The sequence below is a fragment of the Marmota flaviventris genome, chromosome 6 (assembly GCF_047511675.1).
Source record: "Marmota flaviventris isolate mMarFla1 chromosome 6, mMarFla1.hap1, whole genome shotgun sequence".
Lineage (NCBI taxonomy): Eukaryota > Metazoa > Chordata > Mammalia > Rodentia > Sciuridae > Marmota > Marmota flaviventris.
This window is the reverse complement of record NC_092503.1, coordinates 135,708,405-135,734,858: the sequence shown is the minus strand read 5'-3', so window position 1 is coordinate 135,734,858 and position 26,454 is coordinate 135,708,405. Positions and strand designations below refer to the sequence as shown.

Genomic DNA, 26,454 nt, shown 5'->3' with positions numbered 1-26,454 from the left:
GTGAATGTTAGAGTGATTTTTCACATTGGCTACATTGGAAAATTTTGAGAATTATCAGCTGTAGTTCTTGACCACGAGCAGAAATAGAATTAGTAGATTGTGTGCAGTATGATGAGAGGGGGACACATTTGTTCACATCTGAACCCTTGAGAGTCAACTCTGGCAATTTTAGATGAGTACAGACTTTTAACTCCATGGGTTCCCAAACTTTCTCAGTGGGTTCTCAGCCAGAGGTCCCATTAAGATACCAAAGCCTGGTTCAAAAGTTTGGAAATTGTCCTTTCTATCTTGTCCCCAGTTGTGGCAACCGTGAACTACACGTGGAGGACCTACTGTGAGTAAAGGTTCAAATGAGATATGGTGACTGTTTAATCATAGGTGCCTTAACATATTCCAGATTTGTGGGGATTTTCTTCTCTGAGCTATTTCAAATCTGTTCTTTGTATCAGGAATATCACTAAACTTAGAAATAACTGGAAACAGCCTAGTTTGGGGTAGCAAAGTACAAGCCAGAAACAAATAAACAGTGTGAAGAGGCTTGATGCTGAGATTGAGTTGTTCTTAGAAAACACGAGGCATACTGACTGGCTAGCAGTAGAAGGTCAACATGGTATTATGAAGGTGGTTGGTAGAGGAGCAATCAGGTCTGTGGGGTAGTAATGACGGGGTGGCATAGACAGGGTATGCAGAACTAGCACAGCACAGTTAACTATGCTCCTTTACTTTTCCCCTATTTTCTTTCATTCATTCTTTCCTTTATTTTTTTTAAGTACAAAAAGCTTAGCTAATCTTAAAGTAAAACCAGACATCTGTGGATGACTTGAAAAGGAATGGATTAGATTAACATATTGATTAGTAGTGGTTAATTCCTTGTATGCTCATACAAGCTTAATGTGGTCACTGAAATCTATAAATCTGATCATGTTCTGAGAGAACTGTTAAAAGTGAAAAAGTAAAGTATAGTTATCCCTTGGTATCTATAGGAGATTTGTTCCAGACACCCTCCCCATACCAAAATCTGAAGATGCTCAAGTTCCTTCTAGAAAATGGCATAGATATGCAGAGAACCTGTATATCTCCTCTCTAATATTTTAAATATTAGTATTTTAAAATATTAATATTTTTAAATATTAGTATTTTTAAATATTAATATTTTAAATCATCTGGAGATTACCTAACACAATATAAATGCTGTGTAAAAATTGTTATATACTGTATTGTTTAGGGAATACTGATAAGGAAAGATGTCTGGACATGTTCAATATAGACACAATTAAAAAAAATAATTTTCTGTCTGTAATTGATTGAATTCATGAATGCAGAGCCTATGGATATGGAAGGCTGGGTGTACTGCTTTAATTACAGTCATTTCTCACTGAGAAAAGACAGTGAGAATTACACTTTTTATTGCTGTTTGTTTCTTGAATTTTACTAAGAATTAAACAGTAAGGAGACTTAAAGAGAATGATCTAACACTTGTTAATTCTTTGCTAATATGTGGAGATGTTCTCCCATGATGAGAAAAATAAAGAATTGTCAAGATTTTGTGGAAAATTGTCCTGTGAATTCATTATGGACTTTATTCTGTGCCTTGCTGAAGTTCAGGGGGTCATTCTTCTTTTACCCTGTGGACCAGCATAGAGCAAGGAAGCTGAACAAGCAGCCCAGCCCACCATGGCTTGGAACTGTATGTCTTGTGTCTTAATCCCTCTTCTGCCACTTGTTGGCTCTGTTGCCTTGAGCAAGTCAAACAGCCCCTCTAAGACTTTATACCTATCTCCTGACATGGTTGTGAAGATTAGGTATAAGAGCATTTGAACAACACTTAGCCCTTGGAACTCTGTGAGATGCAAGGGGCTCATTGTGACAGGAATGAAAGATAGTGTCTGATGCTGACAAGCCAGTGGACACAGATGGTATAGTGGGCTCCTTTAGTCTACTTCACAAATTAGCATTAATGAAAGGCAGGCATGTTCTCTTGCCTTGGATGCCAGAGTTGTATGCATTCCTCTCCATCATCAGTGAGGGGCGGGGGGAAATTGACAGAAGTGAAATGTTTTATGGAAGTACATTCTAGTTTCAAATACCTTCTCAGCACTATTGTTAGCAGATAAGCTGACAACAAACTGCCAACAACATATGCTTTTGCCTGGTTTGCACAGAGAAGAATCAGAGAAATAAAAGACTAAGTTGAACTTTATAAAAGCTAACATTTACCCAGGAATATAAGAAAAATCTATATTAAATAACTTGGCAACAACAACAACAATAACAACACAGCACCTCAGAATTTAAAATAAAAAAATAGGTACATTATGGGTTTCATTCCCAGGAAAGTAACTATAACCACCTCCTCTGAGGTAGAGTATAAAAATAGAAAAGACATGGGATACAAGAATTATCCAATTGTTTTCTTTGGGGAGATTATATGTTCGAGTGTGGATCTCCTATACTTCCTTTCTTGATCAGTGAGAATTCTTGAAATATTTTTTCCCCTGGCTTATTGTTTATCCCAGAAGCCTTTATACATTATTTGAAAGAAGTCAAGCTTTTTATGGACTTTATTTAAAACTACCTTGGGCATCTTCAAGATTGGCCCAGTTAACCCTTTAACTGTCACTATTTACTAGCAGTGTGATCTCAGGCAGTGTCCTCATCTGAGAAATGGAAATAATATTAGCTTGGTTATTTCAGTATTGAGTGATTGTTTTTTTCCATCTATAAAAGACAGTGTCTGACCCATGGTCACTGTCATGTAAATGTTAACTGTTTATATTACCTAAGAAATACATACTTTTCAAAGGCTGAGTGACATTAATCATCCCTGCAAGGTATTCCATGCCTCCAAGAGAAATATAGACAATAAAGAATTGGCATTTAGTGATAACTATTTCTCACGTTCCTGATCATAATGAATAAATAATGAAGCATTTCTCTGTCATAGTGCCTAATCTGACTCTAGATTTTGAAGTCAAAATAACTTTGTTCTGATATGAAGAAAACTTAAAATTTCCCCTTTCATCACCTAGTTAACTATGACATATTTGTTTGCCACAATACCTAAATCCATTTATTTTAAGACTTTAGTTTTTCAGAATTTAGTTTTAAACTACTATAATTTAATAATAATTCTGGTTAAGTTCATATAAAGTCACTTAATTCATTTATCTTTTCAGTTTGATTTCATAACCCTCATCTCTTTCCAAACCCTTACAAAAACAAACAAAAAGCCCTACATCCTTTCTATAAAGAGAAGCCGTTAATCTCAAATTCTTAACTAGATTATGCAGTTTGCACACATTTTGGCTTGTCTTAGTGTTTGTATTTCACCTGTCTTAGAAGCAGACAGACTCAGCTTTCATTAGTTCTTAGAATAATACCTGCTGTCATGGATTAAGCATTTGGCAAGTCTCTTTCTCTGTATATACATACCGACAGTTGGGAGTGAGGGGAAATTAAAACACTTTTTTTTTTTTTTTTCCATTGGAGGAAAAACAAGAAATAGTGCTTAATGCTTTTCATTGTAAGTGTGACATTAAGATCCTGTGTTACTGATTTGCTATGACTTTGTATAGTTGTTTGCTTTTCACATTGAATCCGTAAATATTGTTTAATATTTTTTCAAAGTCTTTTATGCTTACACATGATAAATATGTGACTTCCTCAGAATTCATCAATCAAGATACCCTATATTATTATTATCATTATTATAAAAGTTAAATTATGTATTTTTAGAATGTATACATTCCTCTCCATCAAATAAAACAAAGCACTGACATCTGTATTGGTATATTTCAGAAATAACTTTGGTGTTAAACATCAGATTTCTTATGTATAAGTATGTGAAATTGCTTTTTGTTAAACAAATTTATTAATTTTGTAGAGAAGCTCAATTTAACAATTAAGTAACATTTTTTTATCCATTCATCTATTGAAGGGCATCTGGGTTGGTTCCACAGTCTAGCAATTGTGAATTGTGCTGCTATGAACATCGATGTAGCAGTATACCTGTAGTACGCTCTTTTAAGGTCTTCAGGGAATAGTCCAAGAAGGGCAATAGCTGGGTCAAATGGTGGTTCCATTCCCAGCTTTCCCAGGAATCTCCATACTGCTTTCCAGATTGGCCGCACCAGTTTGCAGTCCCACCAGCAATGTACAAGAGTACCCTTTTCCCCACATCCTCTCCAGCACTTGTTGTTGTTTGACTTCATAATGGCTGCCAATCTTACTGGAGTGAGATGGTATCTTAGGGTGGTTTTGATTTGCATTTCTCTGACTGCTAGAGATGGTGAGCATTTTTTCATGTACTTGTTGATTGATTGTATGTCCTCCTCTGAGAAGTGTCTGTTCAGGTCTTTGGCCCATTTGTTGATTGGGTTATTTGTTTTCTTATTGTTTAATTTTTTGAGTTCTTTGTATACTCTGGATATTAGGGCTCTATCTGAAGTGTGAGGAGTAAAAATTTGTTCCCATGATGTAGGCTCCCTATTTACCTCTTTTATTGTTTCTCTTGCTGAGAGAAAACTTTTCAGTTTAAGTAAGTCCCATTTGTTGATTCTTGTTATCAACTTTTGTGCTATGGGTGTCCTATATACACCATGGAGTATTACGCAGCACTAAAAAATGACAAAATCATAGAATTTGCAGGGAAATGGATGGCACTAGAGCAGATTATACTTAGTGAAGCTAGCCAATCCCTAAAAAACAAATACTAAATGTCTTCTTTGATATAATGAGAGCAACTAAGAACAGAGCAGGGAGGAAGAGCAGGAAGAAAAGATTAACATTAAACAGATACATGAGGTGGGAGGGAAAGGGAGAGAAAAGGGAAATTGCATGGTAATGGAGGGAGACCCTCATTGTTATACAAAATTACATATAAGAGGTTGTGAGGGGAATGGGAAAATAAACAAGGAGAGAAATGAATTACAGTGGATGGGGTAGAGAGAGAAGATGGGAGGGGAGGGAGGGGGGATAGTAGAGGATAGGAAAGGTAGCAGAATACAACAGTTACTAATAGGGCATTATGTAAAAATGTGGATGTGTAACCGATGTGATTCTGCAATCTGTATTTGGGGTAAAACTGGGAGTTCATAACCAACTTGAATCTAATGTATGAAATATGATATGTCAAGAGCTTTATATTGTTTTGAACAACCAATAAAAAAATAAATTAAAAAAAAAACAATTAAGTAACAACCTGAACAATTGGAGCTCATGAAAGTAGAATAAATTCTAAACTTAATATTTATATATTCTTATACTTCTAAATTAAGACATGGCTATGCATAACCAAATCTCACCATTTCTAAGATTTTAATGTTTGTCTCCTAAAAAGTCAACCAAGAATGCAGTATACCCCTACTAAAATATTTACATATTTACCAACTTTTCTTGGGTTTTATTCTTTTGAAAAATAGTGTTGATGAGTGCTTTCCTCTTGGGTAATACAGCTAACTAACATAATTATTAATTGTGGGTGTGTTGCATCCTTTGCAGAAGTCATTTCTCATGTATGCCATGTAAAATGACGATGACATTTCTTTCTATTTGAAAGAAAGTCTTATGTGCTTATAATTTCCTCCTTGCATTTGGAATACTTGAGTCATGCCAAGGATTAATTTTGGTTTGAAATAGACAGAAAACGATTGAGTTAAAAATATAGAAGTGTATTCAGCTGCAATGAACCTACCCAACCTTGGAAGGAACACTTCTAAAATAAGTCAAGGATTAAAACTGCCACCAGTGGAACTGGAACTTGGGCAGCTGGTGACATAAACTAGTGTTAGCATTGGCAGCACAAAGGGAGCAGTCCTGACACAAGAAGGAAGTGGGACCAGGTCTGGAACAATTTCTGTTATGTATTAGACACAAATAGTCTTTTCTTCAGTATCAGACAGGTATGCATTCCTATTCCAGCAACTTTATCCCCTCATGCTGATCATGGATAAATCAAGATAATTTTTTAAAATTCCTTGCTTCATTTGGGTTTTCTTCATATCTTATTTAAATCCTGTAGTGTGTGAATCTTATTCCTAACCTGTCCAATTTAGCTTTCTGACTTTTCCACAGAAAAAAACTTTATTTATATACACACATGTTTGCGCACACACACTCAAAATAGATGCAGCATGCAATAGCTCTGAGGACATTGGAAAGATGTGAATTCCCCATGCCCTGTTAAATAGGCCACAAAGCTGTTTTACAGATGTAGCCTCATGTGGTCTGTCTTCAGTTTCAAATCGAAGAGATATTTTTTTTTTTTTTTTCAGCAGTAGGGCAGCAAATGTATGTGTTTAGAAAAGGAGAAATTTGAGTATCTATAACTAAGCATGAAGTCACATAATTATCTAATTACTTTTGTTGAGATTGGCAGTAAAAACACTGGAGAAAGGTGGAGGTAGGGTGCTAGTAGCTGTTGGGCAGCAGTTGGAGAGAAAATAAGCACCATAACTGTTTTTAATAGTTTAAAAATAATGTTTATAAGAAATACTTATATTTTTCATAAAGCCAAATATTAGCAAAAGAACTTCTGAGTTGTTTATTAATTCTCATTACACACTTGTAATTTACTTTTTTTTTTTTTAATACTTAAAAATTCAGGTCCATGGAATTGTACGGCGATCCAGTTCATTTAATACAGGTAGAATTGAACATCTGTATAAGAACCCCCAGGCTCATATTGAAGGAAGTAAGTCATTTTCTTTTCTAAAACCTTTGTCTATAAACTTCCTATCTTCAGAGAAGATGTTGTCAAATGTAATTTTTCTCAGAGTGCATCTAGTCATAATTATTTGCCCATGTATTACTGTATTGAATATGACCAGCATGTGCTGAAAACCTTCCTGGTTGCTTACTTAGGCCATTGTATCATCTGGGTTTGACTGTTAGAGGGAAATTGGATAGGTGGCTCAGAGAGACCTATCCAGTTGATCACCCCTCTCCAGGTGTCCCTGTCCCCGCAAATAAAGAGTAGTTCTACATAGAAAGAACACTCTTTTGCTTTTTATATGTGATCAGTTTACTCAAGTTAAACAATGTGTAGACATTTTAATTAATTTTTAAAATAATTTGTGAAGATAGATTCAAAACCTTGTGGCAATTAAAAACTATATTTAAATTGCTTTACCGATTATTGTTAAGATTTATAGCTTTTTTTGTTGTCATTGTTAGTAAATTCGCCTGTGTTGTAGCTGCATGGTTTACACAGTACAATTACAGTGTTTTCTTACTTGTTCTTTATAGCAACTCCACAAGTTGTTAGAGAGACTATTTTGTACATGAGGAAATGGAGACAGAGGTGATTTTATCAACGTCAAACACCACCAAGAAGGCAGAGTGGGACTAGAACACAGAGCTCTAACTCCAAATTCAGCCTGCAGTATTCAGCCAGTTTTTATAGCTAGCAAGGGTGATACAGTCAATTTATAAATGATCAATGATTTTGTATTCACTTCCAAGTCCTGAATATTTGGAAGATTGGGTTATTTTTTCAGGTAGTAATCATCAAGAAGGTGATCCAGTTTGTCCACAGAAAAGACTTTTCACCTTATTGCAGAGTACGTTCTTCTTGAAAATTATTACAGGTATATTGAATATCCCTTTTCCCAAATGCTTGGGACCAGAAGATTTGGGTTTTGAATTTTTTCAGTTTTTGGAATACTTGCATATACATAATGATATAGCTTGAGGATAAGACCCAAGTCTTAAAACAGAATTTATTTGTTTCACTTATTTCTTCTAAACACAAAGATAATTTTATACAATATTTTAAATAATTTTGTGTATTAAACCAAGTTTCATGATGTGGAATTTTATACTTGTGGCATCCTGTCAGCACTTAAAATCATTTCAGATTTGGAGCATTTCAAATTTTGAGTTTTCTGATTAGGAATGCAGTAGGTTTGATCCTCAGCACCAAAATTAACAAACAAACAAACAAAGGTATTACGGGGGGGGGGGGGGGGGAACAAGCAGCAATAGACAAATGTTAAACATGGACCACCACAGGAACACAGGTAGAGAGATAATGATAAGATCAATATTTTTAAAAAATAATGAAATGATCAAATTACCCATCTATACATTTTAAATTCTTACACTAATGAAGTCAGTATAAGGATCAACTTAGATGTAGGAATTGGAATAGGCTAGTTGTCCTAATCACAGTTATGTTACAGTGTCAGACTTTTCATAGATAGCTTAAGGTCTGATGTTTATAATGTATTTATAAATCAGTAGATGAAAGTATATGAATAAACGTAACAAATATGAGCTATTGTTACTATCATCAGTATGTTATAGATGTGCTTAGAATGTATATGCATTCTTACAAAATTTTATTTGCCTGAAAAATCACTCTTACATAACACATCTTCCAACTGCTTGGAGTTCTAAAATGTATTAATTGTTTAACATCTGTTATTGTATGGTAATGTTTTAAAAAGTTCATCTGATTTTATCCCTATAAATCCTTCATAGATATAGGAAATATATGTAAATATCTTTCTACTGTGTAGGTTCATCCTTTGTTTATTTTTATGATGCTGGGGACAAAACCCAGTACTGTGAATGCTAGGCAAGTACTCTATCACTGAGCTACATTCTTACCCCATAAGTTCTTTAAAGATGATAGCTATATTCTGCTGCTCCAGGACAACATTTCCATTCTTACCCTGGTTTACAGACATTGTAAGTGTATGCATTTCAAGTCTGATATTTTCAAAAGTTGAGCTTTTATTGTTTTCTTTTATCTAATGGTCGGTTTTTGAATTCTAAAGACATGAAGTTGCACTATGGAGATCTTACTGATAGTACCTGCCTCGTGAAGATTATCAATGAAGTAAAGCCTACAGAGATTTACAACCTGGGAGCCCAGAGCCATGTCAAAGTAAGCCATTTTCTCTTTAGCTGTGTTCCTGTGGTGGTCTATGTTTTACATTTGTCTGTTGCTTCTACTTTATTTTTCTTTTTCCCTAATTCATTCATCTATCCATCCCTTCCTTCCTTCCTTCCTTCCTTCCTCCCTCCCTCCCTCCCTCCCTCCCTTCCTTCCTTCTTTCCTTCCTCTTTCTTTTTCTTTCTTTCGCTGAGGATCAAACCCAGTACATCATATGTCCTAGGTGAGCACCCTACCTACCACTGAGCTACAACTGCAGCCCCTGTCTGTTGCTTCTTAACTTAATAATCCACCTGTCCTAGTCTTCAAATTTAACCATCCATGTTAATTTGGTTATTGACCCTAAGGGAAATAGAGGTTTTCGAAGGTATGTTTTCCATTACTGAACAGCATAATATAATCTTACTGCTAACATTCAAATAACAATATTCATTTATTTTGTTTTTCCCAGTAGTCATGACCCCAGCAGGGTTTGTTAACTGCCATTTCAGATCACATTATGAATAAAATTTTGTTAAAATTTTGGAAGATTTAACTCAGTAAAACCTTAACTTTAATTTTTATTAGTGACTGCTATAACTGGTTAAGAATATTTTTTGAATCTCAATTGTATGTTAAAATTAGCTGAGTTAACTTTTTTATGGTAGGTGGTAAAAATCATTGGAAGAAAGCCTTTTAGCCTCTTCTTCCTCAGTGTGACACAGCTAATGTCTACTCAAATTCTTTGTTGTTCTACCTTCTTCTTTTTTGTTCTTTCTGGAGCCAATCACTGTAAACCAGTGAAGCGCCCCCCAGACTTCTCACCATCTGCTTCACTTAGGGTGTTGTATTTGTGTCCTACTATTCCTTTGGTGAGTGAAATTTGAACCCAGGATGATGTGGGTTCTATTTAATGAAACTTATTTAATGAGCATAGTTAGTGAAGTTTAAAAATAAAAGCAAATGACTTTTAATTTTAAACCTCACTCCCTGCCAAAAAAAAAGAAGGTCCAGAAAAATCTACCAGCATTTTTTGCTATTTAATGAACAAATTCAGCAATTTTATTTTGGGAAGAATTTAACATCTTTTGAAGTTTCTCCATGTCCCCAGCTTTTCAAAGAAAGAAGGCTATATGCCTATTTCCTATAGCTCTTCTAGTTTGAGATGAAGTTATGAACTGAATCTCAAAACATTGCAATTGATAAGAGATTAAAAATTTGGTTGTCAATCCTCATAATAATTTTTCTGTAAGAAAAATTGAAAAATGACCACATATCCATCATAAAGATATCTTTTAACTTCTGATCCGTGCTATCTAGGAAAAAAAATTTTCCCTTTCCTTTTTTATCCCTAGTGCTAGCCCACACTCTGCCTGCATGCTCCACCTCCAGCTGCTTTTCCCTTTCTTAATATGTAATGATTCTGTTTGATATCCAGGTTTAAAATTTGGTCTGGAAAGGAATGGTATTTTAGGTATATTATTCTTGAGAGATTAATCTACCTGTTTGCTAAAAAGAAGCAGTAACTCTTAATCATTCCAGGAATGACGATCTTATTTTCCTTAATTGAGGCAGTCAGTCTATCTTCCACATTATAATTCATCTGACTGTTTTTGACCTTCCTGACCAGCCATGAGAGTATCTTCCAGACAAAACAGAATGTTTTGGAACGAGCACTCTGTTATTCAACTTCCTAAGATTAAGAAGTTTGCTTTGTGATTGTAGATAGGTTATCACCTCTGGAAGACATGAACTGGCATGGCAGAAGGATGTAGGACATTCTATAAAGGTTTATTTATAGAAGTCTTTCCCTCTGTCATTTTAGTGTATTAAATGACCTGATCCTTTCCCTTCTCCAAAATGTATTTGTAGTTCAAAAAAATGTTTTATTTCTTTAGTTGTAGTGTGCATAATAGTTTTTAGTTATCATTCCAGAATAGTTATACTTAAGTAATATAGAGAAAAGGAGATTGAGTTGATTCCTTCTAAGTTGCCATGTATGTGAAATTTTCTGTTTTACCTTACTTTGACTACCTTCCTGATAGATCAATGGTCCTCAGTTGAGAGTTTTGGTTTGTGAGGTTATTTAATCCTTTAACAAAGATTTGTTAATGTATACCTAATACAAGGTAACTTACATGCTATACTAAGGACAAAAGATGTATAAATTCTACTTCTACTGTAGAGGTTTCAACTTTAGTATAGGTGATTTGCAGCAAGGACCACAGGCTGGCACAGAGTCTTCCAGTCTTTAGAGGAAGGTGAGAAATAACTTTCATCTGAGGGGATACGGGTAGTGTCAAGGAGGAGCTGGTGCTGGCGCTAATCTTAAAGTATAGGAGGGTATTTACATATACAGTGGGAAATGGGCAGTTGAAATGGAGGTTATAACATAAAGTCAAGAGTTAGAAGTCAAAAAATCCTCAAGCCACATTTGGAGCATGATGAGCATTCAAATGATCAGTTGAGCAGAAAGAATATGGAGGAGTATTGTGGGGCCAGGCTAAGGAGGAACAGGGGAGAAATAGATATGAATCTTAGGGATCAAAATCTAGAAGTAAGATGCAGAAGACACAGAAACGTGTTGGATGTGGATGGCAGCATCAGAAATGGGGGCAGGAGGAAGGAACAGGATGTCCAGCAACACTGATTCTTCTTCTTACTAAATATAGTCACCAGGGAAGAGATCCCCCAGTGCTTAGGGGATCAGACAGTTGATGGGACAACTCACTGTCAGGTGTTCTACTGGTAATACGTGAAGACCATGCAAAGGAAGCAGGTCATGAGATAGTTTTAAAAAGTTTTGAGGTTTGGGAGAGTTTGGGGGTGCAAGTATACATTCAGTATTCAGAGTCCTTGAGATGCCAGGTAGCAGCTGGAGAAAGAGGGCAAAGAGTAAAGATTGAACCTCTAGGACTTTACTGTAGTTAGAGGAGAAAGGAGAATTGGGCTGATGGCAGGAACAAGAGATGAGAGGCAGTGGGTGGAATTTTCCTGGAAGTTGGGAAGTCAGATCATTTTAAGCAGGAAAGGATAAATCTAGGGGAGAGAGGGCCAGGAAAAGGTCACTGGCCTTGTCAGTAAGGCTGGAGATGACTTTGGACTTTTATTTTTGTGTGAGTGAGTGTGTGTGTGTTTTTCTGGGGATGGAACTCAAGGCATCACACATGCAAGACATGCATTCTACCACTAAGCTACATATCTAATGCCTGACTTATGACTTTAAAAAAAAGCATTTTGGTGATAGGATGGAATAAGTTAGTGAGAACAGAGGAGGTTTAGAAGTTGACAGTTTATGAGGGAAATGCAAACTGAGTGGATTCTTTTCTCAGATTTCTTGGTAGAAAGACAAGAGAATATACTAGATGACAGATATATCAGCATCCCCGCAGGTTTCCAAGTCCCTTCCCAGAATCTTAAGTCTGTAGTGAGGTTTGAGAACTTGCATTTCTAGGAGATGTCCAGGTGATGCCTAACCCTCATCTGAGGACAATACTTTGAGAGCTGTTACTCTGGTGTTTCAGGTTTCTTGGTTTATCCATGTAGAGAATGTGTCTCAAATGCATTCTTCTTTGACTTTCTTCTTTAATGTATGAGTTTTTGAGTTTGATAAAACATAGTTCTGTTACTCATCAGTTAATGCTATGGACTTTTAAAACCCCAAACACTATCTGCAATTAGGCATGGTGAGACTGGAAAGAGACTGAAGAGAATCTGATATACCTTTATGCTAAAGATCTTCACATTCATAAATCTTCCTTTTTCAAAATAGTATAGACAGTCCATGAGAATAAATACTTCTCAGTTACTTCTAACATTTTAAAGAAATAGTATGAGTACAAACCATGGTAGGCATGTCCTACAAAATTTCATGCTTCATACCTCTGTTTCTGCTGTGATCTAAGATAGGTTGATTCTTAGTCACAGGGAGAGTGGGCATAGAGAATTGGGATCCTGATGAAGGCCCTTGGGTGCTGACTTTGCTCACCTGCCAGGCAGCTGGGGCATGCTGCTCTGTCACTAGACCACTCTAGGCTCTGTCTGTTTTCATAGTAGCTTGTTTTGGGATTCTATTGGAAACTACATATTTTATTTTTTTTTCAATTAATTTCAGTATTACTCACCTTTGCAGAATTTATTGTACTTCCAGATGATATACTTTTTTTTTTTTAAATGAATAAGTTCTTTCTGACCGTGGAATGCTTGCAATAGATTAAATAAAATAAATGTCTTATTGTTTGGTGCTCTTTTGAAAGAGGTTTCTAATATTAGCACATTTTGTATTTAATTCTGAATCTATGACTTTTAGAGTGTTTGTTTTGGCTTCTCTTTGTGTGGAATAAAGTCTTCTATCACTCTCACTTCCAGTTAATTTGATGTGGGCTATGATATACTAAAAGTAAGGAAAATAAAATAATAGGAAGTTGGTCTGGTTTCCTGTAGGAAACCAATGAAGATGAAATTGGTTCTTGGAATAAGCCCACAGCAGTCTGGGAAATACTGACTGAAGACATTTTTCTGAATCATAAACAGAAAAATTATGACTCATGAAGTAGGTCATTGAAAGGCTGATTTGATCTTATGTGGGAGAAAGTGAGGGATGACTGAAATGTACTAGTTATTAAAAGTAGTTAAACCTAGCATGATGACATCATCCAAGTAGGAACAAATTATCCAATATGTGGACCTGCCCATTTTGATGGAAAAAAAAGTTTTAGGAACCTGCTTTTTTGAGATTAATAGGGTATTTTTCCTGTGTAAATAATAGTGTTTCTAGGCTGTGTTCAGCATTCCTTGCTGTCATGCCTTTGGATTTGTCCACTGTTTCTTGCAGCTTCTTTGATAACCTCACGTCACTTTTGAAGTCATAGTGTTGGACGAGCTCCGGTGAACCTAGTCCAGTATTATTTCCTTTCGTCTCACAATATCATGTTAGAATTGCCTTTTTCTTTTTTTAAGAAATGAAAACATGGAATGTTAGAGCTAGAAGTAACTTTAGAAATAATTTAATATGATTTCCATTTTAACAAATGAAATTGCTTGCTCAGTCATATGTTTAGTTACTGCCAGTTCAGGATTGGAACTCGGGTCTTTAAATTCTAGAATTTATTTTATAAAATCAATGAAGAAAATGATTCTGTATTAGTTACAATTTTGATAGAAATTAGTCCTCCTCTTAATTCCTCACAGTATGTTTCTTCTTAAGTTCATTTTTCTTCTTTGTGTCTTTAATAGAAATACACTTACTCTTCTCTTTTTTTTTTTTTTTTTGTTTAGAGATTTTCAAATCCTTTTTCAGTGCTAAAGACCATTATTATGTCTTTCCTTAACTTTCTTTTATTCAACATAACTAGCTCCATATTTTCCACTCTTAGACTTCTAACTCTTTAATTTTCTTCATTACTTTCCCTTTCAGTTCTCTGTGTTGTTTCATGACAGCTGGGGGAGGGCTGAATGCCTGGGATAAGAGCTTGAGCAGGACCTAGTGAGGGGAGACTGAGGTTTCCTCATCTAGTCTTAAGGGATCTTGGGAACCCAAAGAGAAGGAGTCTAGGCAGTCCTCCTTGGGGGATCCTCAGGCTCAAGAAGCTGGCCACAAAGAGTTGATTATGGACCAAGTAGCTGATGTAGTTGTGGCTGGACACCAATGTAGAATCAAGGAGAGATAAGACAGAAAATCCAGTCCAGGAAATGAAGTTGGGAATTAAAAACAGGGATGGGAATTAACCTGGTGGGTCCTGGGAAAGGGCCTGAACAATTTAATTACCTGAGTTAAAGAATTGTCATCTTCAGTGACTTTTCCTGGAGGTTCTGAGCTGAAATTTATAGTTTGATAGTCAGCCTCGGTATTCATTCCCAGGAAGCCTGAACCTCTTGGGACCTCTAATTGAGGGAAGGGGGCAAGTGACTAAATGCAGTGGGAGAATTGCATTATGGTAGGGAAGGGCAGGTGCCTATGGCTGAACATCTGGTTAGGGGCCTGACTGACTCAATTATAGAAAAAAAAAAAAATTGCAACAACGTGACCCTTTACTGTGTAATTATAGCAAGAGTAGAGGGTGGCCTATTAAAAACCCAGTGCAAACAAGAGAAAGGGACTGTTCTTCTGTGTTCTTATTTATTTATTTTGGACCCTGGGGAACCTGGCAGGAGGTGTGAGTGGAGCAGGAAAATGAGGAGTAGTCAGGAACATACCTCTTGCTTTTAGGAACATCCTTATAGGTAGGTCAGGTCCTGGCCTCATGGTCTACATTATTATGTGGTAGAGTTTCTTATGTCACCATGTGTGAACACAGCCATACAGCCATCTGCTTCTCTACTGTGGTGGCTGCCTTTTACCTGGCTCTGTGCCTGCAGAATGCACTGGGGTCACATTGCAACTAGTATTGGGATAAGTATTGACAACTATGCCACGAGACGCTCTTTATATAGGCAGGGGCTCTTGAACCAGGGGTGCACATCAGCATTCCTGGGACACATTCTAAAATTTTATGTCCAGAACATACCCCCCCTCCCACTGCCCCGCTGGGATTCTGCAACTTGGGATTTTTTCTGTTTTCAAATCCTGGTTGTATCACATGCAGACTATAGGATTTTGATAGGCTACTCAGCCTTTCTAAATCTACATTTTTTCACCCTTAGGACATGATTCTGCCCGTGGGCCTGTGCACTGGAACTTGACTGTAATACTCTTTCCTCAGGTATCTGCCCATCTTGTTCATTGACTGTGCTCAACCTTTACTCAGAGGTCAGCAGCTGGCGAGGCCCTCCTGACTATGTGCAGTAGGAACACTCCTAGGAAGGGTGGCAGCCCAGTCCTGAGGGTGTAGGCAGTGGTGAATGCAGTAGGCCAGGGAGGAAGGAAATGCAAACTGGCACTCTGCCTCCTCACCTCCATACCAAAGTCTTAAGGGGTCTTGGGAATCCCAATAATCAGTGTGCCCTTTCTTCGTGTAGGCTAACATGAGGCTGATTATCTAGGGAAGTGGATGGGCTTCTGCCAGAGACGGGGCCTGCTCTCTGCCTTAGCTTCAGGCATAGGCAAGAGTGTTTTCTTCAATGAAATGCCTGTAGTTCCTGCCACTGCAATGTTAACTTGCATGACACATTCTAAAGGGGGAAATGATGTTCTGGGCCCTTTGTATTTTATTACATGGGCCATAGAATTCTGAGGTGGCAGAGCTCTTGGCAGTTATCCAGTTCAAATTTCACAAATGCCTGCCTGGGTCTGCCAATTGATGAACAGCCAGCTCTGTCTAGCCTGGAACCCAGGACTGATGCCACTCATTTTCTTGTTCTGCTCCTAAACTGAGAAGACTGAGGATGGGGGTGGGGAAGAAGGTGTTATTGAACTGAGAGAAGTTTTACCTCTCTTGTCATTCCCATCATTTAGTACAGTGAAATGAAGTTCCGGTGCAATTTTTTTCCTTGCTGGAGGGAATTGGTTATAATTAATACCATATGAGTAGTGTTTGCATAGCTAGGAAAATCCCCAAATACAACAATGCAAGGTACAAATGAACAAGTACATTAGTGATGCTAAAATAAAATTAATAAATATGAAAAAGAGAAATTTACAACACTGACTCATCAGGAATGATTACAATCTTTTTGGTTAGGATAATTTAATTCATTGTAATTTTTTATGTACTGAGTGTTTATACCATTGCTGGTATATATTAAGTGTCCCTAAAAGTCAGGTATGTAATAGCGTTTGCTACTCATGGAATCAGAAAAGTTGTTAGCTTAATAATTAGAATGAACAGCTTATTCCTATAATTATGTTTTAAAGAAATTGCCAAGGCAGTAATGTAACTATAATATTAATTAATGTATTTTCTAAGGTTTAAAAATAAATATTTCTGCTTTAATACCACAGATACATTTTTGTCCACTTATTAGTTTATAAAAATTATAAGTCTATATTGGTCTCTGAAAATAACTTATTAATAGATAGAGGAATTGATATAGCCTTATATTTCATATGAGGTTTAAAATTGTTACATTGTCAACATAATTCTTGGATGTGCTCAGAGCAACATAAAGCCTCTAGTTTATTAGCAAATTGTGAATGTTGAAATAATAAAGATGCCTGTGAGCAGAAGAGTTTACTTTAGTAAAGATCAGTGAGTACAACTTAGAGAACTGAGGATTTATATGGTGGATTTGCATTTGTACCTAATATCCATGCATACTATAGTGTGTATTTCTGGAAAATTTAGCTCCCTTACAAGGGCAGTAAATAGGTAGGTGACTAGAGCAAATCATATGTTTTAATTTCATAGATAGATAGCATGGGTGGAACAAATCTCTACATTCAAATAAAGATGTGTTTCTGTTTTTGTTCTACAGGCCCCTGTTTATTTCTGATTAGTCATATTGCCCTCTCATCTATGTAGGCACAGTCCCCATGATATTTAATACAGATGATAGTCACTTTAGTTTGTTATGTCTAACTGTGATATTAAATAAGCTATTATTTGCATTACAATAAGGTATAAATTGCATTATAAACTTTCCCCATTTTATAATTTAATATTTATGTTTACAATGCATAAACACTACTAATATAAATATGACTAGTTATTTCCCATGTCTACTAGGAAGAAGTTGGACATTTTTTACTTTATATTCATGAGAATGGGGGGATTGTACACTGTTGGTGGGTCCCCACGTGTCATTTGGCTCAAATTCTTATTGAAAGCCTGTTGTAGATTTGAGCAATTGAATTCAAATCTAAAACGACTTAAAAAGTCTTTTATAGTCCATTAAGAATTTATATGGGAGAGAACACTCCATGAAAGTTCTCCTCTCCCTGTTCAAACAGATTGTTGTATTTTATTAGATCTAGGTGGTATTGTAATTTTGATAACAGCTAATAATGTTTGGAATTTTGCTTATAATTAGTGGACCACACAGTGGTATGTTTGTTGGATCTTGCACCCTTCACCTAGTACTAGCTTGTTTACTAAATAAAAGTAGCAGTATTTTAATATTTTAAGTTCTTTCATATATATTAAACTGAAATTAAGGCATATAGCCAATGTGCATGCATATTTTAATATCAATTTCTGTATGTATTTACAAACACAAATGGGACAAATAGTAAGTCAGTAAATGTATTATGAATGAAACTTTTTGTTTTAGACTTTTAATGATGAATAGAGATAGTTTTTAGGATTCCTAATTGGATAAATCAATTTCCTAATTTGTATAAAGTTATAGACAATACCTTGTTTAATATCATAGTTAGACATTTCTCCCCCCCCAACGTTGTGTGTTAGTTTAAGAAACAAACTAACTACTCTTTTCAAAATACCTAATAAAGCTTGGTTTCCAATATAATTTCTACTTTGTAGAAGAAGTGAAGTTTATACAACTTATTTTGTCAAAGTTGAAACAGTGAGATAAAATGAGACCTTTTCTAATTCAAAGAAATTGAATGCACCAGACTCTTTTCTATTAATTTCTACTAAAGCTTATTAATTGGATTTGCCAGTGCCGGCAAGAAAAAATAATTATGAGAAAATTGTTTTAATGTAGTAGATTTCCATTTTTTGAAAAACAGCTAACATCAAAGATCAATAGGTATTATTGTTCCTGTTATTTTTTATAATACTTACATACTATGTGACAGTATAGTTTGGAGATTTTATTTTTGATAATCTGAAGTGAATTTCAATTTATTTACAAGAAATTGCATGAAATATTGGACCAGCATCAGCATATTAAACTGTTAAGTTCATTATTAGAATAGTTTGTGAATTTCTTAGAAAATGTTGCTTTTTTAAAAGATCAGCTCAACTTCTGTGTAGTTATAGTGAGTTTTAAAATAAAATGTTTTCAGAGAGGAAGAACATCGTGTTTATGGTAATAGTGGCAGTTGTTATAAAGGAGAGATAGGCAGAGAGGAGGCACAGTGTGAACTCATTTTGTTTGGTGTTTCAGGGTCAACTTTTTCCTGTCTCCTTTTCACTCCCATCTCCATACAGTCTTAGAAATTGGAAATATTGACAAAATAAACCTCTAAAGGACATTCTTCAAGGCTATTAACACATATCATTAGTCCTGATTGTAAATAATCATTCTTTGCTTCTACTGTGTGAATTAATTGTTAAATGGTACAGGGGACAGCTTTTGTTTGTTTGTTTTAGTGTTCTATAAGGCTCACACTGGAGGGGTTTTGTTTGTTTTTTTGACACTGATATTTTATCAGGACAATTCAAAACCAGGCTGAAAGTCTCTCTGGTGTGTTCTGATGGATTTGTCCATTTTCCTCAGGAAGAAGTGTTTTTAGTGTTTCATAGAAATTGCTTAGTTCTTACATCACAATATTTGAGTTATTGTTTGTTGAAATTAAATAATGTGAGTAAATTATATTTTTATCTGTTTACTGTATATTAAATACTATGGAAGTTTTGGCTTAAAGATCATTTCATCCTATTGTTTGGAAAGATATTTAGATTGCTATTTTGCAAAAATTATTTTATTGAAGTTATTTACTTAAGTGAATCAAAATCTCAACTTTTTAACCATTTTCTTTTCAATCACAACTCCACCAAAGTTGCCACATTAACTAAAATTTATCAGTAACAATACTGGAAAAAAGCATTGGTTATATTAAGTAATATTGTTAAATAATGGATCTCCAATAATCCTTTACTTCTATGAAGTTGCTTCACAGAGACAGTAATAGAAGTTTCTGACAAGCTTCTGCACTTGAGCAGGCCAAGCAAATTATTTCTGAGCTCCTTTTTTGTCTCTTTAGAGACAAAAGTTTTTAGTGCATAGTGTTGTGCTCTTTTATACATATAGATGGCAGCAAAGTGTTACAGACCATGGAGGCCAACTTTGTAGTGGGAATAAAGAATGAGTGACAGTACAAACTGACTTCCATCAGCGTAGCTGCCCATGTCCTGCAGTTAAACGTAAAATAAGAAAGAAAGCTACTATTGATAATACAAGAATATAAGAGAATGAAGAAGGCTATGGGAAGCTATAATACACTGAATTTCTGGACAAATCCCAGGTGGGAAAGCTTAATCTTTTAAGGTATGTCATCCACTACTGTCAGATGATTGGAATCAGCTAAGAAAATGTGCATGTCAAATTTAAAAGACAGTGAAGGACTGAAGATGGGTAAGGCAAGAGGGAAGTAAAAGAGAAACCATCACAAGCTGCATCGGCAAGTAAGGCCTGCTGCCTGCGGGTACTGTAGAGTTTGGCCTGCATGTCTCCTTTTTAGTTAAGCAAGTTACAAAGAGGAAATGTCAGTCCACGAATCAGGCAAACATTCCATGGGAACATTTGCTCAAATGTCAGCATTTTAGAAAATAGAACTGCAGTCTATTATGGCCCAGTCCCCAGACTGGATTTGCTATTAAATGCACAAGTACAAATGTGTTTCTTTACAACGCATTTGCAATTAACAAGTCATTTTATGTTTTAATTAGCATTCCTGTATAATGACATAAGCACTATAAAAGATGTTGGTCATCATTGTAATTAATATTTAATATGTGTCTGCTTCTGAGGACCTTTTGGTGGCTTCTCAGAAATTTCCAGGTGATTTTCAAGTTTTAGAACTGCATTTGGTAAAATCACAGACAGGAGGATCAGACAGAATAGAAGCCTGTGTATTAGAAACTGAAATCTGGAAGTGAGTTATAAAAAAGCAATTTGTAAAACGTCCTGAACAATTGAATCACCTCACTCTCTTTACTGCTTGCAAACATAATAAGGGTTTCTTGGTACGTCTAAAGTAATGGTAATGTTGTTCAGGAAAACATTTCCCCTACCCTTCAGTTTTTTTCTGATCTCCTCTGAGGTGATTTAGTACCACAGACTAATCTCTGTGTCACAAAATTGATTCTAAAGGTGTGTATAACAACTTGCTTAAATGCAATATCTGGCAAGTTTCTCTTGTGACAGCAACTTATTTCTCACATAATTATTTTCTTAGTAAATTTGATATCTTAACAACCCCTTCCCTCATTTCTGAGTTCAAAAAATAACACTTAATATAATTTATTTCTCATACTTAATAAAGGCTTACTTGAGAGTATATTGCCGTTCACCCTCTAGTTGCTTCAACCAAATGAGGTTAGAAGGGAATGTGGTTTGCAAGGGTGAAGGTGGTTTCCAGCATCATTTACTGTGTACTGTAATGGGCCTCAATGGTGTTTTAATGAAGCATAAAACATATTCTGGCTTCTGCTTGTTACTTATTAATGATTAACTGATTATCCTCTGTCATATATCAGTAGGAAAAGATACATTCATATGCATTTTTTTCTGTTTTTAACTACGTTGTGTTAACTTTCATTTGATTGCATAGAGAGTTCTATATTACTTCAATGTTTCTAGTAGTGTGGGCTTAATAAACATAAAACCTAAGAAAGATATGACCTCCAAAGATTTAATTATTTTATAATTTTGTGGGTCTTCAATTAAATTAATTTGATAGAATTTTATAAGATGAACTTCCACCATCATATTATTTCCTAAAACCAAAGTCTACACTGTTTCAATTAGTTAAAATTATATATAAATTTCTTTATAAGTCATTAATGAAATATCTAATATATTTGTTAAGTGGTTGTAGATTAACATGCTATTTGAAAACAATTTTTAACTGATTGTAATGTTTTGCAGGTGACTGCTTACATTTTACTTTATGCTTTTGCCCTCTTTAGCAGATGATAGGTGTAGTCTCTGTCTTTTCTTAGCAGCACAGTATCATACAGATTATTTATTTGACCTTTCCATTGCCACAGTTTTCCGAAAAAGGACGGGATCGAAACACCACTTCCTCCAACTGCTTGGTTTCAAAAGAATTATGTCTCACGTACTTACATCTAAGTGATTTGTGTTCCTTACTAAACAGAAGAACATTATTTTAAAGCTTTTTTAGAAAACACCAGTATGTTAATTTTCTGAATATTAGCACTGGCATATTAATTAACCTGGACAATATTATGTAAATGTTTTGTATGAATGATTAATTGTTGAATAATTGTTATATTTTTTCAGTTTGCTTATGACCTTTTAAATGGACTTTTTCAAAAAGGATATACTTTATAAATGATGTTGTATGTACTTTTTAAAGTATACAAACAGATTTTGGGAGCATTATGAAAGACTTTAGTATCTTATTGGCATTTTAAAATTAGTTTTACTTTATGATGGCTTTGAATTTATGTGAAATTTTTCATTATAATATAATAATAGTTTATGTAATATTTGTCTTATTTAATTTTCTTTATTATGCTTAAAGAAATAATATGCTTTATTATGCTTTAATTTATAATTAAATTAATTAAATTTTTTATCTTATTGATCGACTGGCATTCCAGTTCTAAGATAGAGAACACTACTATTGGGAATTATGCTATAAAATATTTGTGTGTCTAATTTTTAGCTTTCTTATTATGCCCCAATTTTATTCTCTTTTATTTGATATAGAATATTTAAAAATGTCTAGACATTTAAAAATTATTTAAATTGACAGATGAGAGATACCATAATCAACAAAGAATATTTTCTCTGTGGCTGTTATTTTTCAAGAAATATTAAAATGATAGTGGAAAAAGTAATTAACATTAGTGCACTAAAATTCAGTTTTGGTCTGAAACTTAATTGCCTTAAAACAACAACAACAACAACAACAACAGGATGCATCTTTATTTTAGGAATGAATGCCTAGGTTCATAAATTTATTGCCTGTGTTTGTACTCTTTAATTTCACACAAATTTCATGTGCGCTTTTATGTTATATCTTTGGCATGTGTTCTCTGTCTCTCCCTCTTGTTCTCTCGGTTCTTACTGAGGATTTTACTTGTTAAATTGAAGCATCTTGTATGATGATGAGTCTTGGTCATACAGCTTATTGGCATAGGATCCAGAAACTAATCCATAAAAAAGTTACAAAAGTCTCCAAAGTGTGATATATCAGCTTGTCCTTTCTTTCTTTTCTCTTTGTATAGGTGTGACTAAATTTTCTTTTTCTTTAGAGTGTATTTTACCAGGCTAATTCTGAATGAATTTATAGATGCGTCATTTGGGAAAAAAAAGTATTTTAACTGACAACATAAACATTCTGATTAAACATTTACCTGGTTAGAGATTTTAAATCACAAACCAGTAAAATTTTTTCCTTTATATTATACTATAAATTACATTCTAATGAAAACTTGTAGTAAAAACCTTTTAGTAAAATTTTGACACTTAAACACTGTCACTTTTAAACAAGAAATCTCAATAATGTCAGCTCTTACGCTTATGAGATAGTTAAAAAAAAATGCAGGTTAATTTTTTTCTCTTTTATAGAAAAAATTGAAATTGACAAAAGGTTTTATCTCATCTTACTCATAAACTTGTGTTCTTACAGAAAAAGTACAATAAAAATTTTTACTGAAATCAATTCACTAGATAAGAATTATATTTCTATGTGTAAAACAAATATAATGTACTGTAATTGAATGCCTTCTTTTACTTTTCAAGGGCATTTGATTTTCCATACTCTGGTTATCTAACTTCCAGATGTTAGTGCATGACATTATATGTCGAGCTCCTGTGAGGTGTTTGATTTTTTAAAAATATTAGCTCTGTGATCTCATGCTCTAGGTAGTATCTCGATTTCTCGTTGATCCAGATTTTGTTGCTGTCATGTACTTTTTATTCTTGGTCCTCCATCTGCATTAGTCAAACTGAAGACATATGTTTGCTGCCACATATCAAATCCCTCACTGGATAATCTATAGTTTATTTAAATTGTACTATGACTTTAGACCTTTACAAATAGTGCTTCATAAAATAAAATAATTCATTGCATATACAGATTTCTTAATGAAATATCGGTATAATGATAAAATATTGATTGCTACAACATCTAGGAGATTAGAAAGACACAAACCTGGGTAATTTCTAAAAATTCACAAGTTATCTATCTCCTAGGAATTTGTAATAAATCGAAATGATTACTGCAAAGTTAACATATGAAATAAGAGTTTCACTATATTGACAATTTATATACATTTGTTTAGCCCAGTTTCAATTATGTAATTGTGTGATTCAAACCTCATTGACTTACATCTGTGATTGATACATGGAAATATAACACCTTCTAAATACTAGCACAAGGTAGTTTTTGTCTGTATGTGATGAGAAATAAAGGAATTAGACTTTTTCAAAGTCTTTATCTCATTAGAGAACTTCTGAACAAAACACATAGCCTTTCTGGGCCTCAGTTTCCTCATCTGTAAAATGGAGCGTGAGGCTTTAGAATGTGGAGAGGGGTTAGGTTACATGTACTCCAAGGTCTCTTTTTACCATGAAATTCTATGATTTTGTTTGAAGTGGTATTATGCTTATCAATATAAATTATGCATTCTCTCTAATGTCAACATTAAGTGTTAATAAAACCCAAAGATGAAAGGTTCAAATAATTGAGAATCAGTAGTTAAGTATATAATGGTTTTCTCAAGAAATAATTTAAAATTCTTTTATAAAATAGGCTTATACATTTTAAAAACTTAATACAGAAGAGTGGAAACTCCAGGATGGAAAAAACATTATGCTTCATGTTGTCAAAAAGTACAGATTAAAACTGAGTACTGCATAAGCCTTTGCTAACATAGTTACCATGGAAATATCTTGCATAGAGAAAATTAGTTTGTGAATGTTATCTATAAAATAGAAATTTGAATGAATAGGTTGGTTTGCTAAATAATATTTGCTGATTTTTTAATAGGTACACAAATTTTTGTGCAAATTAATTCTGAGTCATATAAATAAATTTAGGTGCCAGTGTAAATTTGTTTCTATATTTACCTTTAATAGGTAAATTTCTTAGAAATTATAGACAATTGCAATAAATCCTTTTGTGCCCCAGATTTGCTCATTAGGGGGAAACAAACAAATAAATAAACCTGTTTTTGTGCTCTGAATATACTGACAATGCGGGTTGTGATTTTAGAAACTTAAGCTTCTAAACATTGTTAAGTAATTTCATTCAAGTACAACTTTCCAAAAGTTTCCATTTAATGAATTGTTCTTGTTCCCTGCACCCTGAGGAGAAAAGCAGTTAGTTTGGAGACTTAGTTATTAAAAGTATATATTTAATGTGTAGGGCAGTAAGTCATTATTGGTTCTACTGAATGTATTCTAAATGAAAGTTTATAACACATAATATAGTGGTTGAATGTAGGTAATTTTGGAGAACAAAAAGTGAAATTATTAGAAATTTATTTTTAAAGATTGTGCTTTAATCTAGCATGTTACAAATACATCATCTGGGAAAAAAAAAAGATGTTAAAAGTTTTGATTTCCAATGCGGTTTCTTTTCTTTCTTTCTTTTTTTTTTATGGTAATGAGAATGGAACCTGGGGCCTTGTGTACAGGAGGAAAGCACTCTTTCACTGAGCTACATCCCCAGCCCCTTAATTTTTTATTTGAAAAAGGAATTGCTGTTTACTCCTAGGACTTATAAAAATTCAAAGAAAAATAGTTATATAGGAATTTTTCCTATTAACTATCATTGTATTTAAACCTTATATTCCCAAGTAAAAGATTTCAACATTAAAACTATCATAGATTCAATTATTTTTAAGTCATTCAGATCCCATTTCCAATTTTGTGCCATTTCATGCAGTCAAGGTGACAAATATTCATAAGTTACGTTTTTAAGCTTATTATCAGTCTTATTTTAACTCTAGTTAAGGCATTTCTAAGCTGTTTACTCTGAGCTTTTTATAGGTCTCTTTATATGTCTTGTGGAAATTTTAAAAATTTTGTGCAAGGATTGCTATAAAGTTAACTCAAATAATTATGTAAAAGTTATATTTTCTCCACCTTTTCTTCTCTGAAATTACCACGAGATGTTAAGAATGTTTTAAATTCAAGTTATGAATTATATACAAATTCTTATATTGGTGTTTATCCTTTGCTAATCACAATAAAATCCAAAACAACCTATAGTAGATCACTTTCTTTGTACTTAAAGTTTCATTATTTGAAGAGCAGTTATAAAATAACATATATAATTTTCTTTATGTCCTACTTTTTTCCCCCTAATATAAGAAGTACTTAATCAGCTTTTTATTGTGTTTGTTTTTGGTATCACATTAAAGTTTTTTTTTTTTTTTTTTTAAAGCTGTGGTACCAAATTCAAAAGTACCTGAAAATTAATTATGCATTGTAATTAATGCTACAATTTGTTTATGTGATGCATTTCTTTTGTCATCATTATCCTAATCATGTAGAGTGGTGACTACTTTGTTACAAGTGGAAGATTCTAGCCTAATCCCTTCATTTTGTGTGTTAGATAACTGAATCTCAAAGAAATTAAATTCCTCACCTCGGGTTGCTCTAGGTCAGTCAGCTAGGCTGTGTGGGGCAGAATGGGGTTAGCGTGAAGGCTTACTTTTTAACTCTTCACTCAGAGAAAAATCTTCTCTACACATTGCCTCTCACTTGCTTTGTCAAAGTATGACATGGATGGATTGCTTGGAATTCTTTCAAAGCCTTTCCTGTGTTAATAATGATGGCAGAGATTTCAAGCATTTGTCAGGGGCCAC

General features: G+C 34.3%; 1 protein-coding gene across 1 annotated transcript in view; it reads left to right on the top strand.

Annotated features, from left to right (window-relative positions):
• Gmds (GDP-mannose 4,6-dehydratase) overlaps positions 1-26,454 on the top strand; it is a 625,359-nt gene that overhangs the window by 117,040 nt on the left and 481,865 nt on the right. The window contains exons 3-4 of the mRNA XM_027954821.2: positions 6,604-6,691; positions 8,781-8,890. Of these exons, the coding sequence (XP_027810622.1) occupies positions 6,604-6,691; positions 8,781-8,890 (198 nt within the window). The remainder of the gene's footprint in view (positions 1-6,603; positions 6,692-8,780; positions 8,891-26,454) is intronic.